The 19,193-nt window shown below is 31.5% G+C and overlaps 1 protein-coding gene across 1 annotated transcript in view; it reads right to left on the reverse strand.

Annotated features, from left to right (window-relative positions):
• Nucleotides 1–6,581: 6,581 nt before the first annotated feature.
• Nucleotides 6,582–19,193, reverse strand: part of LOC127738697 (uncharacterized) — an 89,238-nt gene continuing 76,626 nt past the window's right edge. The window contains exon 6 of the mRNA XM_052250036.1: nt 6,582–7,158. Within this exon, the coding sequence (XP_052105996.1) occupies nt 6,734–7,158 (425 nt within the window). The 3' untranslated portion in view covers nt 6,582–6,733. The remainder of the gene's footprint in view (nt 7,159–19,193) is intronic.

Here is a 19,193-nt window from a genome sequence, read left to right on the forward strand (position 1 = left end):
TACGAAAACTGACTGTGCCCTTCTTTCTACGGTTTGTTCTTTCATTTTCACTATGAATACTCCATACATGTACTTCTCGTAAATTTTTTAAACCGTGCACTCGCCTTTAAATCTCCAGTTTTGCTATGAAGATTATTTTCTTTTACTAAATAATCTATAAATTTTGTGACTAGGATTTTCACATCTATCCCATTATCTTCAAAAGAGGACTTTTTTTACATAATTAAGCCGAAGATCTTACAATAACAAGTGCTTTAAAACGTCTTTTAGTGAATAGCGCTTTCATCTATATGTAGGGACTTGTCAAGGATGAGATTGTGTTATTAAGTATTTTGTTGGGGAGATTTGGTGACGTTACGTGATCGTTTACATTAAACAAAGTAATTCTTCATTTATTTCCCTATACGAATCGATCTCTCTTTTACATTTCTCAAACGAAATGTTCACGCAGTGGAATCTTCAGATATTCCTTATGTTTTATTTGGTCTTTGTGGACACATACCTGTTCACCAAAAGTTTTTATACAATTTGTTAAGATTATTAAACGAACAAACTTTTGAGTTTCACTTTAATTTTCCGCTCAGTAACACAGTTTAAATCGCTTATTGTAGTCAGATATCTATTGTCCCTCTACTGTAAATATCAACCCATACAGTTTACTTCGAATATTACCTATGTGGAAGTTCTAAACCTTTCCCCAACTTTTTTTTTATTTTGGACCATTCTGTATGCACAAAATTAGTACACAGCAAATCGAGTTAAGTTTTAATTTTCTAGGAAAATTAAATACATTTGAACTTTATATATATTTGTTCATGCTATAACCCGCAAAATTTCCAGATGAAAAGGTTTGTTTGCACTCAGAGTTAATTGTATGGTGTAAACACGGCAATTTTAACCCTAAAGGTCCAGATGAACCTTATAACATGTGACGGGAATGGTTTTATAAATCAGATAAGCAAAACTAATAATATATAATATAAGGTAACTGCTACAAGAAATGACCACCACTCTATTTCAACATAAGACATAAGGTTCAAAATTGTGAAATGATTTTCTTTCACAAAATAATCTACAAGTTTTGTGACTAGGATTTTCACATCTATAAAGGCAACAGTAGTATACCGCTGTTCGAAATGTTATTTTCAAATAAAAGGACTTTTTGGATATGATTAATGCGAAGATCTAACATTGTTGGGTTACATTTGAGGTGAAGTATATATTTATATATGTATAAAAGTTAATGCTTACGTACAGAATAATTTATAATGGAAAAAAAATAGCAAGTGCGTTAAAATGTCGTTTAGTGCCGTAGCGCTTTCATCTATCTGTAGGGATTTGTCAAATAAAAGGACTTTTTGGATATAATTAATGCGAAGATCTAACATTGTTGGGTTACATTTGAGGTGAAGTATATATTTATATATGTATAAAAGTTAAGGCTCACATACAGAATAATTTATAGTGGAAAAAAAATAACAAGTGCGTTTAAAGGGACTTTTCAAGGATGATTCGATGTTATTGGTTACGTTGTTGAGGAGATTTGATGACGTTATGTGATTTGTAACCCTATTGATGCCAAATTCAAAAAATTCAACGTTATGACGTTGCCAATAGGTAATAACATTTGGACGTCACCAGTGCCAAATTCTTTTGACGTCGTCTTTTCAGGCATTTTTTATATTGATTTAGCAATTTTTTTTCCTACGCGAATTTATTTATAGAGGAAGTGACTAGAAAAACATTTTGATTAGGATATACAAATGTAGTGACTGATTGAATTATTACAATACAAATGTCAATCTTGTTAGATCAAGGAGGAATTTACAGCTATATACAACTGATAATTATTTGAAAACACTTTTACATTTGTGCAATTTACGTTTTTATAGCTGTTGATAATTAATTTATCCATTTACCTTTTCGTCTGGTAAGTCTTGCCTCTTTTATTTTGTCAAAGCCAAAAGGAGAACCAAATACAAAAAGTTCTTTTTTAAATTGCTAGAGAATATTGTAACGTATTATGTAATACGTATTTGCCATCTAAATATTAAAATGGTTAAATATTTTATATATAAATTGACAATATAAATATCGTTTTCTAAAAGATATTTTGAGGGCATTTATGTGCGGATTTTACATACTCTTATGTTGAAAGACATATAATTGCCAGCAGTTTATTTGTTTATTTGGTCATAATTTTGTCTCCAATTGTTTTTGTTTTCTACTGATGTGAACATAATAACAATAATATTTTTCAAATTAATTTGGTTACAATATATAGCAAATTTTACGATAAAATAAGTAATTGTGTTTATATCATCAGTAAAAGAGAACTCTTCACAGATATATTTATAACCATATAAAAAAATAAATATGTGATAATTATTCTTTTATCGGTACCAAGTTTATTGATTCCAACTAGAAATGACTTCATACAATTCATTTAAAAAACGTAGTTTTTTTTATGTAGTATTTAGCCAAAAGTTGTACATGACGAATACTTCTCGCCATTGTTTAAAAGAGGTTTATACCTAATTTCTTCTAAGCGGGTAATGAAGGGTCAGTTATAATCGTATATTGTTTCCACGTCGTTCTTCTAAGTGACATCTTGATGTAACGATGACCGATAAAAAAGGAAGCGAGTATTTTCGGGAATATTTCATCCCGTGCTCATTGTACTGTGCTGTAGGTATTTTTTTCCTTGCATTTAATGTTCAGGGATAATTTCAGCAGACTGGCTTAAACTTATTTTAACTCGTCTTGACTCGGGACTACTTACTATACAGTGAAGTTTTATATATAGATGCTTGCCTATTGTTTGTCAACCTCTATATGTCATTTTTTATTCAATGTGTCTATTGTTGATTGCTGTCTCATTGATGTAGCCCTAAAGCTGGCACTTTTTTTTTAAATGGAGATGGGGTCTTGAAAGTCACGATTTATTTTTTGTGTATGTTTCTGTAGAAAATCAAATTCAAAAGGGTGCTAATAAGGGCATGAACACTGTACAAATTCAAAAAGATAACAAATGCAACACAGTATGAAAGAAAGTTTTGCCCGTAGTTACAATCGGAAATAATTTAAGTACCAATACTCCTCGTATTTTTCACCTGCAAAACACCGTATATCATTTTTAAATGCTATATGTTATATCATTAACCGAAGAAAAAAAGGTAAAATGGATCCAGATTTTAGAGGCCGTAATAACCGCTGCTGAATTTATGTAAATATATTTTTGCCAGTATTTTGTGTCTCTTCTTGAATATTTCCTGTTCTCTTTTAACGAATGCAAAGAAAATTGGGTGTTTATTTCCGATTTTTCAATATAAATCATCGCACAGAGAAATAGAGAATACTATTATCGACTAGATCCCTTAAATTACAAATGAATGTCGAACACGCAGAGAACATTGTTTTATCAGTTCATTCCCTATAATTTATTTATTAATACTGTGGTATACGTTAAGTGAAATTCAGATCACTAGAATTACTTCTGTTTACTCTGGAAAAGCCAGACTTCAAATACAAAACACTGATCCCTTTTATGACACTTCAAGCTAGACACAGAATGTGCATGCATGGATAAAAATACTTAATAGTTTTATGTACCGGTAAATCAAAAAAGAAATCTGTAAAGGATCTATAAGAAATCAAATTAAGCTGATGCTAAAAGTTGATGAATATTCCCTGTTCATGCAGCACAAACTCCTTGAAACCATATTTGAAATAGAAATACAGAACCCATAACATCTCTCCGACATCTCTCTAAAGATTAAATTTAAGTTATTTCCCATTAGTTTTCATTACATGATTTTAAAAACTTTATTGTCATACTTGTACATGAGTATGAATAAGCTAAAAATAGATGTTATGAATTAGGCCGTTAGTTTTCTCAATTGAATTGTTTTACATTTTTCATGTCGGGGCCTTCTATAGACGACTAAATCTTTTACGGTATGGGTTTTTCTCATTGTTGAAGGTCGTACAGTTGCTTATACCACCTCATTTGAATTTTGGTGGATAGTTGTTTCATTGGAAATCATACCACATCCCCTTATTTGTATATCATAAGTATGAAATATTTGTCGCTGAACTATAAAATGACATTCAATTAATAAATTGTAAATTCAGTTAAGACTTCGGAGCTAAAATCATTTAATAGCTTTAGTTAATGTAAGTTGAATATTACGTTAGTAATAATAAAAGTTCACGAGATATATATAATAATCTCATCATAGATATCAGGATTGAAATTTTGTATTATACTATGTAAAATATGCAGATAACCCTTCCTTCCTTCGGGACCTCAGCTAGCAATAATAAAGAACTCTTTAAAACATCGAAAGTAGCATAAAACATGGTCAAATTCGGCTTTTGAAAACTATCAATATAAATTACAATTAAAATCATGTATTTGTTACTCATCAATCAAACACCCTTTGGATAAAAAGAACTGAACTCGGATTAGAAAAGTAGAAAATGACGGCTTGTTAAATGCATTGGCAGTGTGTATTTTATCAACAATGTCGGGAATTTCTGTTGAGTTTCATGTAGAAAATTAGTGTTTATTCTATACCCTTTTTTGGTATTTATCGAGTTTTTACTTTGTGTCCTATTGGGATTCTGCAAAGGGTGGACCGAAATGTCCGTTTGGACTCAGAGGGTAAACACATACAAATTACTATTAGAACATACGTAATGTATGAAACTTTCTAAAGCATTTTTCAACACACATGTAGTCTGACGAATATGTCGAAAATGCAGTCAATAAAGTGTTTTATATGATGTAAGTCTAAGTTACGATGCAAAAAGCGACGACCCGGTCATGTTGTTAAATTATCTCGTGTTTCGAGCTCGTTATATGTCAATTCTGAAATCTTCAGCACCAGTGTCATGTGCGTGCGTGCATGCAAATACAAAAACCAACAGTACTTGTAGACGACATTTTAAGAGACAGAAACACGAAAACTAAATTTACTTTTGCCATAATTATAACGTCACAATGACGTCGTGGATATGATGTCATTGCTTCAAAATACACTAAGTTGACCGATGGTCAACAATGTTATAAAGCAATAATTATTTAGTGTATTATAGGTTGCAATTTTTTTTATTTATAATGAATACTTATTGCAATATTGATGAAACGACATATATGTCGCCTTGGCATCATACCCCCAAACGACATATGTGTCGCTTTGGCATCAAAACTCAAACGACATATATGTCGCTTTGGCATTAAGAGGGTTAACGTTGAAATTGTAGTTGACGATTTAACATCGGGTTAAATGCCTTGATAAACAATGCCTCATTTATGTCCTGTATGAATCGATTTCTCTATTACTTTTATCGAACGAAATGTTCACGTAGTGGAATCTTCCGATATTCCTTTTGTTTTAATTGGTCTTTGTGGACACGAACCCGTTCACCAAAAGTATTTATACGATTTGTTAAGATAATTAAATGAACAAACTCTTGAGTTTCACTTTAATTTTCCACTCAGTAACACAGTTTAAATCGCTTATTGTAGTCAGATATTTATTGTCCCTCTACTCTATATATCAACCGATACAGTTCACTTCAGTTATTACCTATGGGCAGTTCATAGACCTCTCCCGAACTTTTTTTTTATTTTGGACCATTCTGTATGAACGAAATAAGTGCACAGCAAATCCAGTTAAGTTTGAATTTTCTTCGAAATAAAAAACATTTGAATTTTATATATCTAGTTCATGCTATATCCCGCAAATTTTCTAGATAAACAGGTTTGTTTGCATTCTAAGTTAATTAAATGGTGTAAACACGGTAATTTAAGTCTAAAGGTCCAGATGAACCTCACATCATGGGAATTGTATTATAAATCAGATAAACAAAACTACTACTATAATATAATATAAGGTCATTGCTACAAGAAATGACCACCATTCTATTTGAACACAAGAAATACAATTCAAAATTGTAAAATTACGCTAAGAAAGCGATTATTGGTAGGGATTAGTGGTTTTCCTTTCCTGGGTAAATTCCTTGGGTTTGCATTTTTGTTGAGAGCTAGATTACACAGTATAATTCTGACTATTCAGGTCAAATACAAAGCCGGGTATAGTTAAGAACAAATTCATAGCAGCCGAATTTTTGTCAACCATGAAACACCTATACACACGATACTGTATATAATATTATTCAATAATAAAGTTTAAAAAACCTCACATTTTTCAACAAAAACTGTTCTTTTTATCTATTTTTTTACATTCTGAAGCGTGCGAGAAGCATGAAAACGTCCGGTGTTTACATTTGACGCCGGAAGCATACATGTACATATGACGTTTTCTTGTTTAGTTGCCAAAGAAGATAACATCATTTGGCGGAATTTTCGTTTTATGATATTTTACATCAAAATAATAACTGAAATGGACTGATTTATTTATTTTGCATTAGAATAGCGATACCCGTGTTGTATTTGAAGCTTGGCCTATGTAAAACGTCGGTTTAACTGTCAAACATTGAGTTTTCTTTGTCATATAAATAAGATTGGCGTAATGTGGAACAGCTAATCTTGCTAAATGTGCATTTAAAAAGGCTTTTGGGCGTTAAACTGCCATTAATCAATCCGAAGGCATACCATCTAAGATTATACTAGTAACTGCAATCGGATCATACATATAGTGACCTCTTTTTAGAATACTATCATGTTTAGTAGTTCAATTAAAACGATAAATTCTAAAACACAATGTTATTGGTTAAGCGACAAGTTGATGTATACTGCCTTATTCATTTGCGGATAAATATAAGTGTGAGGCACACTATCATTTGTTTCGTTAAAGTCGTTCACTTCGTATTTCAGATTCCAATTTTCTTGGTCATCATGCGCATTTGTTTTATCTGATAAAGAATCTTCTTCTAAGAATTCACAGGCATGTCCACAAGCAACATTCTGAAAAGGAATGGCATTTTCATAATTTGACTCTTTTTTGGTAGTGAGATAAACATGATCGTCTTTTACTTGATCAGTAACCAACAGCGTGGTGTATGGTTGTTCATATCCATCTTCTAAACATTCCGAAGAATCTCTATCATTGTCCGATGATGTGGATGTATGTTCTGCCGACACTATGTCTATATCTCTATTGATCATTGACATGATGGAGTTATCATTTTCTGCAATCATAAGGACCACATTATATCATTTTCTTTTGAACAAAAAACTTGTGTAAATTAAAAAAAAAAACCGCCAGAGTTTCACGTTGCAGCGTTATATAACCTTTTAGATTTTTTTCAATTTTTATCATCTTTTTCAGTAATTGCATAACATGATTGGTGTCAATTTTCCCTACAACTCAATCCAAATCAAAATATGACAAGAAGATGGCAATTTGACTGTATATTGTAAAGGCACAGAAGCTTTTCTGAAGAGCAAGGAAAACTGTACAATTTTTCTTCAACCATGAGTACGTTTTATTTGGTGCAGATATATAAACAATGTATTTACGAGTGATTGTTGATTGTTGGAGTTTAATAGGCTGTATCATGCAGGCTAGGGTTTTTTGTTGAAGTTGCATGAGTATCCGACCAGAACAATCCACCGTCGTCAAGTAAAGTTGCATCAGTGACAAATAAGATAGGAGTCGAGCACTCTTCGTCATGAACGAAGTCCAAACTCACCAATTCAGAAGTGCAGGCTAGTGACCAATCAGCTACAAATCCCCATTTTTAAGCTCCCCTGATCCAAGTGCGCGTTAGCATTTCTGATTAGATAGCGTCTGACGTCTGACGTCTGTCATCTTTTTAGTTATAATACGTTGATATAGAAATATCATTCTCTGAAACTACTAGACCAATTGAAACCAAACTTGGCCATAATCAACATATGGGTATATAGATTAAAAAATGTGGCCAATTAACTCTGTTTTCAACAAAAATTGTAAAAACATAGAACATAGAACAAAGTGATAAAGTGATGTTTATCCTAAAAACCTCTTTGAGTAGAGAAATTGAGGGGCTTAAAAGTTCAGCATGCCAAGTTCTATATACAGTCTATTCGAATCGAACTGTTAGGAGAATTCTTAAAGGCCTTATTGCCTTAAATGCTGATTTCTATTATTTTGTTAATTTTTGTGTATGTTTATTTGTGTTATTGCCTATATTATCTCGAAACCTATAACAGATAAATAGAAACTAAAACTAAACAGCAAGACAAAATCCACAAATGTGCTAACATGTCCGAAATTATAAGTCGACTCCTGGTCAGATAAACAGCCCTACATGACAATGTTTACAAGAATTTACACTTTTGACCAAAACTATGGCAGATAAATAAATACTGTAAATAGCAAAAATGATACGTAATACAAGGTCTGCACTTATATCAACATAGCTAAAATATTTAATCGACTCCTTAAATAAATTGTTGTTTTTAAATAAGGACTATTAAACATTGTGTTCATTTATAGCGAAAGTTATAGCAGATAAGGTAAACAGTACACAGCAACAATGAGGAACAAAAATGAACTAGACAACTTTACCGATAATGCCGGATGACTTCTAATTGTTTGCATGTTGGGCAAAAAGCATAAAAAAATACTACTGATAAAAAGTAAATAGCAAAAATGATCAACAAGACAAAACGTACAAACAGGTCAACAAAACTCTGAAATATTAAGTCTACTAATAGAAGTTGTTGTTCTTTGAATGACGAGTGTTGCCTTTCGTTTTGGGCAAACACTACAGTAGATTGAAATGCACAGAAACAAGGAAACTGATCAGCAAAATTTATTTATAAATTCCAAATGAAACAAATTGGCCCTCTTTAAAATAATTTCAGTCATTAGTGAATCTAGATTTGCTTTTCATTATGTACAACATTACGACCGCAACTAATCAGATTGAAGACCTTAGCTGTGTGGAACTACTACTAATATAGTGTGCAAGATATGTACTACTGAAATATCCTTTATTAGGCACATTTGAGACCAATCATTCAACTTTTCCACTGAAAACTAAAACGAAAAATAGAAGCATGAAAAAAATATGGTAGGCACCGAAGCAATCAAGTATCTTTAAGGTAACATTTTCCAATGTAATGCTCAGCTCAAACTTTCTTGCAAATATACGAGAACAGATGCAATTCATTACTACAAAATGTCATTTAACTGAAATAAGAAACGAACCAATCATAACTTGGTTGATTGAGCCCTTTAACCTGTCTATCCGCATTGGTACCTACTAACAAGTAGTACAAATCGAATTGGAATGTTAACATTTCTTTGGTATTGTATTACATTAAGTACCTTGCGATGAGGGCTGTAGGTTATCATCTTCAAATATCTCTGTATAATGAGCACTTTCACCAAAAGTCCCTTCAGATGTTTGGACATTTATCGCAGGTTCAATCCTAAAATGTTTAAATGGCATGTGTAAACTAAAATTTAATTGCAAATGTGCAAAGCAGAAATCATTTAAAATTACCATGAGAACACTATTTATTCAAAACGTGTAATTCGCTCCCTTATAACAACATAAGCAAATCATTGCTCACTTAACCGTCTTCTGGTCTACTAAAACTACGTTTCCATGTTAAAGGAATTGGCTTATTAACTTCCCAGTATTTAAAAATAATTTCCTTGTTTGTTGTTAAATGTTTAATCGGACAGAGAAGGATCTACTATAACAACAAAGAATGATTGATACAAATGAAAATCCACTTATCCACAAACAACCAATAGTAAGTTATGCACATTTTGAAAACCGATGATTACAAAAATGATTTATTGCCATTAAGATCAATAAAACATTATATGACTAAGATCAATTTTCAATACAGAGTTGCAATTATACAAAATTTGAAAAAAAAACCAATATTGTTCTCTGGAATTTTATAAAATTCTGTTCTATCTGTTAACACAACATTAAACGAACCTTTCTTTGTACCTCTGTTTCAGTCTACCTGAAATTGAAACATAAAACAGACCTTTAATAACATTAATTTGCATTGAGTATGTAAATGTAGCATAGCAGTTAATGGATTTTTATTATAATCAATTTTGTGTAATTTTTATATTGAAAATAGATTATACTGATATCACTAAATTACAGTAAAACATATTTATTATACAGAGTTTATTCCAAACTAACGAAATGTTTAATACAGTTAAAACGGAACCGAAAAAAGTTATACGATGACCTTTTGAGACGTATATACTTTTTGTTATAACATTTGTCTAAAAAATCGTACTCTATGGTCCGTTATTCAACGCAATAAATATATATATACCACATTGCGTCTAATGAATAGTCATTGTTCAATTGGCATATGCCTTTCCTTGTGTGCAATATTACGTTTCGATTATGTGTTTGATATTCCGAACAATTGTCTATTAACATACTTTGAAATATGGAATAACCGTTTAACAGATGATATCGGATATCTTCCTTATGTCGTAACTACAATACTCTTCCCTTTTCACGAATGTGTCTTACCGAATTAGACTATTTACCGGATTTGTAATAACATAAGCAACACGACGGGTGCCACATATGGATCAGGATCTGCTTACCCTTCCGGATCAACTGAGATCACCCCCAGTTTTTGGTGGGGTTCGTGTTGCTTAGTCTTTAGTTTTCTATGTTGTGTCATCTGTACTATTATTTGTCTGTTTGTCTTTTTATTTTTGGCCATGGCGTTGTCAGTTTGTTTTCGATCTATGAGTTTGACTGTCCCTCTGGTATCTTTCGTCTCTCTTTTTTTTGAACTTACGAACATATAATCCCATCCCAGCTACCAGAAGTACAATGATAATCACTAATGATAAAATGACGACGCTTTGGATGGATAGGAATGTTTCTTCAATTGCATCTGAAATAAATCAAGCATATGTGCAAATGAATAAATCGTAAAAGTTGTAAAACCAATTGTACGTATATTTAAAACACATTTTGTATTCTACGAAAATGATTTGTTCATCTGAATCAATGATATTACTTCCAACAAATTATTTCTTCCGATTGTGAAAGCGTTCATCACATAGCAAAAAGAAAGTAAATCACTAGCAAAATGACTTTAACAAAATCGTATACAATGTATCTTTGAAAATCACTATATTTCCAATATTTGTTATTGTTGAGGGACATTAACAATAAAATTTCATTTTTAATGCTTCCACCTAACATACGGCAAAATCATATATCATTCGAAAGCATATCATCTGTTCTATTTTTTTTGCCCGGTCGTCAAATATATGTATGGTACAATTTCTGTTAAATCACGATAAAAAAGTAAAGACAAACAATTTCTTATTTTACAAGACGCAAATATTTTTGCATATTCTGTTTTTTAAATAATAAAATTCTGTATGGAAATAAGAAAAACTTTTAGAACAGAGACTATTAGTTAATTGTCAAACTCTTTTTAAAATAGTGTCCGTCCTTGACCATTTATCAAAAATGAAAAGAAGATAAAACGAAATTCCGAGAATAGCTCTGGCAATATATGGCTGACGGTATAAAACATAAGTGATTCGATTAATTTAAAATTTTCATACAGCATATTCGAATTTCAATTGTTTCGGTAAAGACTTACGGACATACATACGTGCGTGATTTAAAAAAAATAAATCTTTCCGAACGGAAAAATTGAATGTCCCTTTGGTATCTTTCGTCCCTTTTTTACCAGAAACACAATTTACAAAAAATATTTAAGAAAATAATACAGTTTTATGTTATGAACGGTAGAACGACATAGTTTGAGGTAAACATTTTTTTTTTAAATAAAGATCAAAGGAAAACTAGTATTCTGTATTTTCCTTTACATGTAAAATGAAGGCGGTTCTTTTTTGTTCAAATTAAACATAATTATATTTGAGTAACGTAAATTATGTTGTCTTTTTTCGCTATGGTGTCATTAAATATTTTTCTGTATGAATAATATTTTTCGCCACGTATCTACCACTGCTGGCTTAAGCTTGTCATATACACGCTATAAATATAATCGAAAATATATGTAATAAATTTGTTTGAATTGCATTTACTGCATTACTACATTACCAGTTTGTATTAGAATTTCTTCTGTTCTATTACTATCATTTATCCTGTTTCTTGAAAACATTCGAATGAGGTATTTAGTGGCGGGCTGTAATCCACAAATAACTGTCGAGTTGAATGAACTCGTTGTTTGATTGTTCCAGTTTATGTCTCCTATTTCTTTATATTCAACGATAAACCATTGAAGAAAGCCACCATTAAATCCTGGTATCCATAAGACAAAGATCTGTGTTTGTTTTGCTGCAGTTTGAAGAATCTTGGGCGTAAATGGATCACCTACAGAAAATTGGAATTAATGTTACTTTGTTTCGTTTCAGTAATTTTAAAATACGACCTTGATATACAGTTAAATTAAAATAATAACTAGAACTAAAGAAAAGTCATACTTTTTATATGTGTGCTCACGTGCAAAGAACAATTTTACGTTGAGATGTAAAAGTTCTGTAATTAAATTCACGTGACTTGCAAAGTGCCACAAAAAATAACTACAGGGTAAAAATGTTAAAAAGTGAAAACAATATTTAATTTGTTTGATTAATGTACTTGTATATATAAATTTTGTTATTAGAATATTACTTAAATTACTTCCAGAAACAAGTTTTATTGTATGGTTTGAGCATTCAACTACATTCTTGACAACTATTTTATACGAGTTAAAATCATCTAAAGTGTCTATTTGTATCTGTAAAGATATGATGCTTCCTTTCACCAAAACATTTTTACCATATATATTATCTGTTAATTTCATATTTCTGTAAACGGTTGCATTGTAATCTGCAAATTTTGTTCTATTCTTATAGACGCTGTAACTGTTATATTCGGGAACACTCACAACCTTTATCTTAATCTCTGCTGTCTTGAGATAAACTCCATATTGGGTGTTTTCAGTAGAGCTGACAAAATAAGGTGTGCCTAAAAGAAGTTGTTTTTATAGAAAATAAACATTTTACATAATAAATAGTATATGCCTAAAAAGCGAAATTTGCATCTTTGAGGACATTACATATATTATTACATTGTGCTTATCTTTCGTTATACATATTGCTGTATAATCTTAAGAGCACTCTGGAGGATTCATTGGAATTTTAACAAGATTCATTTAAAAGAGAGACGAAAGATACCAGAGGGGCATTCAAACTCATAAATCGAAAATAGACTGACAACGCCATGGCTAAAAAGGAAAAAGACTAAGCAACACAAACCCCACCAACAACTTGGGGATCTCAGGTGTTCGGAAGGGTAAGCAGATCCTGCTCCACATGTGGCACCCGTCGTGTTGCTCATGCAAGTACAAACCCGGTAACAAGTCTAATTCGGTAGGTCACATTCGTGAAATTCGTGAAAAGGGGACGGGATTATAGTTACGACATTACGAACATATCTGCTATCATCTGTTAAACGGATATTCCATAACGGTCGACCAACTCGTGATGACGTCCGTAAAATTTATGAAGGGATGATTTCAACTTCACCATTTGAAACTCTTCTTTTGATAACTTTCTTGTGAGCAGCAAACCTCTATCAAGGAAATCATGATAGGAAATACAAGCCCGGCAATATCGTATCAATTGGGAGATATATACTCCGTATGCAGGCGCTGCTGGATGTTGCTACAAAGAAATGGAAAGTTCACAATCATCTCTTTTGTCGTAAAGTTTTGTTTTCAACCGACCCTTATTGTCAATTTCTAGATTAAGTCAAGATTTAGCTTCATACGGCTTTATATTACGAATCCTCTAAGATTGAGAACCGATTAATCATTGTAGTTGGAGAACAGGATAACATTTTAGTGCAGAAAGGTGCTGTTGATGTCACCTTGACGTCGTGCTTATGGTGAAATTGTAATATTTTTGACCAAAAATGGCAACTTTACACATAGTTTTGGACAAGTTTTCTCATATTTGCACGGTAGGGGCATTAGCTGACAAGTTTATACCCGCCAAATTTATTCAAACTTTTGCATATTTTCTAACATATACCTAAATGTAATTTAGAACTACAAAAGTTCATAGAATACAATGATAGTTATAAAGATGGTGTCAAGTCAGGGGCGCATTACGTTTGCCCGCATTTTGGGATTAAGATTTGTTACGTTTGCCATCAGCTTTTGATTACAATTGTGGGAATTCATTTTACAGGTAACACAGGTAAAAAATAAAGATAATTCATATTGATAAGTATGAATATAGTTATTATGAATTTTGAACATACTTGTAAATTTATTATAAATTTTTCATATTGAATTCCAACAAATTATAAAATGATCATGAGAAATCCCGTAATAGTTTAAAACATACATGTAACTTAATTACAATACTTCAGAATAAAAAGTATTCTGTTTCCTAATTTTACCGAAAAATGATAGCTTAATTTAGTATTAATTACTGAAGTTAGTTTGTAAACTTGCGTCAAGCCACACACATCAAGTTTCGCTTGTCAGAAACAAGTCGGAGGAAAAAATCATTAGTGTACGATGGATATACTTTCCGTATCGACAGAACACTTAAATCAGGAGATATTTCATGGCGATGCATCGCAAATAGTTGCAAAGGTATTTCAGCAAATTCTCCATGGCATCACTACTATCAGCAGAATCCATGCGTACTCCATTTTGAAGTACAAACAGTCCGGAATCATTCCATGCTCACTACAATGAGCAATTTTATGCAGCACATTCATGTACTAATAGTATTTTTGTGTTTTGTGTTTTCTGAAAGCAGTGGGCTTCAAATTTTCAGAACGTTACCACATGTAAAGTTAGAACGTAAAATCTTAAGATTGCTGTTTTTATCTGTAACAGTATATATTTGAAGGACTAAGTGCCTGTGCATAATAAAACGGACTTGTCCTGCTCGAAAATAAAAGTTGAAAATATATAAATAAGTATAACCCTTACTGTATTTACCTGAGTTTATCTGTGAAATAAAGCGCGCAAATATAACAAAAAGCTGAACGCAAATGTAATGCACCGCCAGTCAGAAATACGATTTCATGCATTGGCAATTGTTTTCTTTTGAAGTGTTGATTACTGGGTAAACCATGAAATTATTAGTATCCTACATCCACTTCATTTGAACTTTGGTGGATAGTTGTCTCATTGGCAATCATACCACATCTCCTTATTTTTATACTAAAAAAAAGTGAATGGATTTCTTTTCATTAAAAATTGACTTAATTGTGCCGAAACATTACGCATGTATTTAACTGTTATCCCTGTTTGATTCTCCAATTACATCAAGGTTATCATGATTTTGTGGTTCAGTTTAAGTCTATGTTATCTAGACAATTGTAGGACCAATTTTATTACTACTCCTTTCCTGGGCAAAAATAATATGCATAGTCATGATTAAGACATTGGAACTTCTTAAGAGATTAAACCAATCTTGGAAACAAAACTTATATTGCTACTAGCAGACCAGATGAAAATAGCTTTCTTTACAATTATTTTACTTTGATTCCATACATATCTCAATATGGTGTGCGCCCATAACATAAAGATTCACTGAATATTGTATGGCGTTTTTATCAAATATTATCTAGTCATGTATTATTTCACTATGTAGCATCACCACTGGATAAAGGTACCTCCGAAGCGGTAAAAAAAACAAACAAATGTGAAGTCAGGTAAGATCAATTACTTCTTATTTTCATGATATTCTACGTTTTGCTGAAAAGTAAAGTTTTATGATAGTGATTCCTGATAATGTAGCTATTATTTAGAGTTGATTATGATCCTTAATTGGCTTTTCCCTCTCTTCAAATAATCGTCAATCAGATAGGGTGGTACTTGTTCAACGAAGCATGTGACGATTTCAAACTTTTTAAAAACACATTCATACTTCAACTGTTCATTTGACGTTTTCGCAGAAAAAAAGGTATATCATAATTAAGCTTGAACAACACTGTATTTCGAAATAAACTATTGTTTACACAGAGACGTTCTTGTAAATAAAGCGGATAGAATTGTACGGCAAATAGTTTTTTACTGTAAGGGGTTAGAATAGGTACTTTTTGCTATCAATGTTTCTTGGCTTCGGGGGTACCTAAATCCGGTAATTTGTTTACCTTTAGATTATTCTTATTCATTTCAGTTTTTAAAAAACCTATATATTAAATCTTATGATCAGTTGTATGACATTTATCCATCCTGTCTAAATGTTTTAGACCATTGTTTACCCTGGATTTGTCTTTCGCAAAATTTACGATCCTGATTTTTTATTACAAATTTCTTCCTTGCAAGTAAAAAAAAACAAATGGTTGCTTCCTAACGACGAAATTAGTGTTTTCATAATATGGATGTTCTTTACCACATGAAAACATTAGGAAAAAATAGACTCACCATTTAAATTTAAATTAAACTTTCGCATTACAAACATTCCATCAGTTGATGATATGTTATTTGAAGCCCGACAAATGTATATTCCTTTATCTCGATGATGATCTTTTCCAGTCACATTTTGAAGAAAAGTTAAAGTTGCGTTATTCCCTTCCTTCGTTGTCGCCAAAAACCTTATGTGATCGTTGTATTCGGTTGTATGTTCCCAGTCCTTAAACATGTAACTATCGGGGACACCACTTGGAATACAAACCATTTTTCTTTTTGTTGGAAAATATCGTATATCGATTGTTGGAGCATCTGGAAATTAAACAAACTCGTTTCTATCTGTACAAGGGAATGAAAATTTCGTTACACTAATAATGCCCGCAACACAGTTTTTTACACATGATGATTAAATATTGTCAGATTGGGATTACAAACTTTGAATTCTTAGATATGATTTGCATATCTACAAATCCTTTTAAATGTGATTGGTCCGTTAGAATTTGTTTCTTTGGTTAACACTCCAAAAGATCATGCTGCTAAACTACTTTCGTAATCAATGTTAAACTATGTCGATTTCACTTTGACTATGTTTATGTGCGATACATTCGTTTTGAATTTTAGGGTTCCAAGAAAGTTCAAATTGAATGAAAAAAAAAGTAATTGTTTAGGTTAAGAATTATAATGCTTAAACACATTTTTTACAGGTTACTGGTTTGTAAACTTGGTCGCTGACTGACACACTTTACATCAAAATACTCCCAACTTTTATTCAGTTAGTGAGTTTATCGGCCCAATTTACACATCAATGACTTATTGAAAAATGGTGTTTAACCCTAAAATGTAAATCTGACCTTATCTGTTATATTTATTTATATATTAGAGCAAGATTCGAATTGAAATCGTTATGTACATCTGATATAATTTTTATTTTGTGTTGCTGGTATCTTAAATGTTATAGCTGAACATTCAATGAAGGTACCTATTGCAAACATTTCAATCTGGTTTTCGTCGGTCTCCGTCCTTTCATTTACCAAATGCTTTAAAACCAGTGTTCATTACTATTGATTGAATTGAAATAAAATTAGGTCTGAAAAATCTAGGTTTCGCCTATCAGGTGTTCAAAACAGTCGCATCAAGTATCCCCTAGAAACGTGGTACGAATGTAGAAACGCATATATATGCATGTATATATTAGTTTGTTTATTGTATTCATACTTTCATCAGTATTGAACAATGCCTTATTCTAACTGCATCACTTACACTGCACAACAACTTTTGCATTGACCTCATAAACACCTGATTTTGTGTCAATTATGCATGTATATAGGCCTGCATCTGTCCGTTTAACTTTTTCAAATTTTAATAAACGACTTTTTTGAATAGTTGTTTGTGAAAGGTGTCTTATCCAAACAGTAGTTGCGTTTGGATCGTTCCCATCATTGCTGCAAATCAGTTGCGCTTCCGCACCTTCTTTCACAATTAACGTTTGATTGGGACTGAAGGTTATCTTTGGAATATCTGAAAGCATAATTAACGACAAGTTTATTATTATTAATATTATTATTAATAAGAATTTGGATGATGATAATGATAATGATAATGATTTTTGTAATTGCCTTTATTTATTTTTAATATAATTGTGTAAACTTTTAAAATATAATTACAATGTAATTGATACATAAAATGCTTCAGCTGGTGTTTGAATGTAAGTAAAATGCAAAGTTTAAATAAAATGTTCAGTTTCGTCAAAACAATAACGTAGAGGACCTCAAAAGAAAGTTTTTACAAAATCTGGTAGTGTCATCGATGGATATGGAAACCCATACCAGAAAAAAAATCAATTATTCTTTTTCAGGTCTCTATTTTGTATATAAAGGTCCTCATGTAAAAAAAGAAATATAAATCAGTGAAGTAAGAAAAGAGGTATGGCCAATTACCCCTGACCTTATTTCAACATTAAGAATATGTTCATCAAGTTTATCTATATCTATATATATATTTACTCAAATCCCTGTGTATGTACCATAAGTTTTAAACAATAGTTTGCCAATTTTTACATAAATAACTAAGTTATAAACGCCGGAATAAACTCAATACCGGAATTTTGATAAATTATGGATAATATCGAATATTTAACAAAAGTATAGTGAGGACAAAGTTAATCAAAACCGAAATTCTGATGAAAGTAAAGTTGTATAATCACTTTCTAAAAAAGTAAATAATTTCTAACGTTTTGTTTAGAAATGGCCTTCAATCCATAATTTTACAAAAACACGTTGCCTCCAACAACAATATATAACCGCTGAATGACCTTTTGATCCTGTTTGATAAAATGGTATTTCGATATATAAATCTCGGTGTCACCTGTTGCAGTCGTTACAATTCCTTTTCAGTAATTCAACTTTTAGAAAATACACGAATTGGACATGCACTGAAATTTTATGACAGCCATCAGTTATATGCTTGATTAAATTATGCATGTTTTGTGATTGTTAAAGTTTCACCTAAACGACATTTGTTAGATATTTCTAGCAATACCTGCAGATATTACAATAAAAAATTTGGTTTTTTATACCTTGACTCATCAGATCAACACAAAGTATAAAAACAACCATACAAAAGACACAAAGTGTCGATCTTACGAGTAGTTGCAGTTATTGAAACTAGTTCAAAACCAATTACAAATAAAAGATAAATTAAATTTTCCCCTTCTAAAACATCATTTAGCTTTGATAATTTGAAGCGAGATTAAAATGTTTCGTTCGCTTATTTTAATGAACCTATGAATAGGTTTGTAAAAGATCCTTTCTTCCTGAACTGTTTATGAATTTGC

This window comes from Mytilus californianus, unplaced genomic scaffold (assembly GCF_021869535.1).
Source record: "Mytilus californianus isolate M0D057914Y unplaced genomic scaffold, xbMytCali1.0.p SCAF_4, whole genome shotgun sequence".
Lineage (NCBI taxonomy): Eukaryota > Metazoa > Mollusca > Bivalvia > Mytilida > Mytilidae > Mytilus > Mytilus californianus.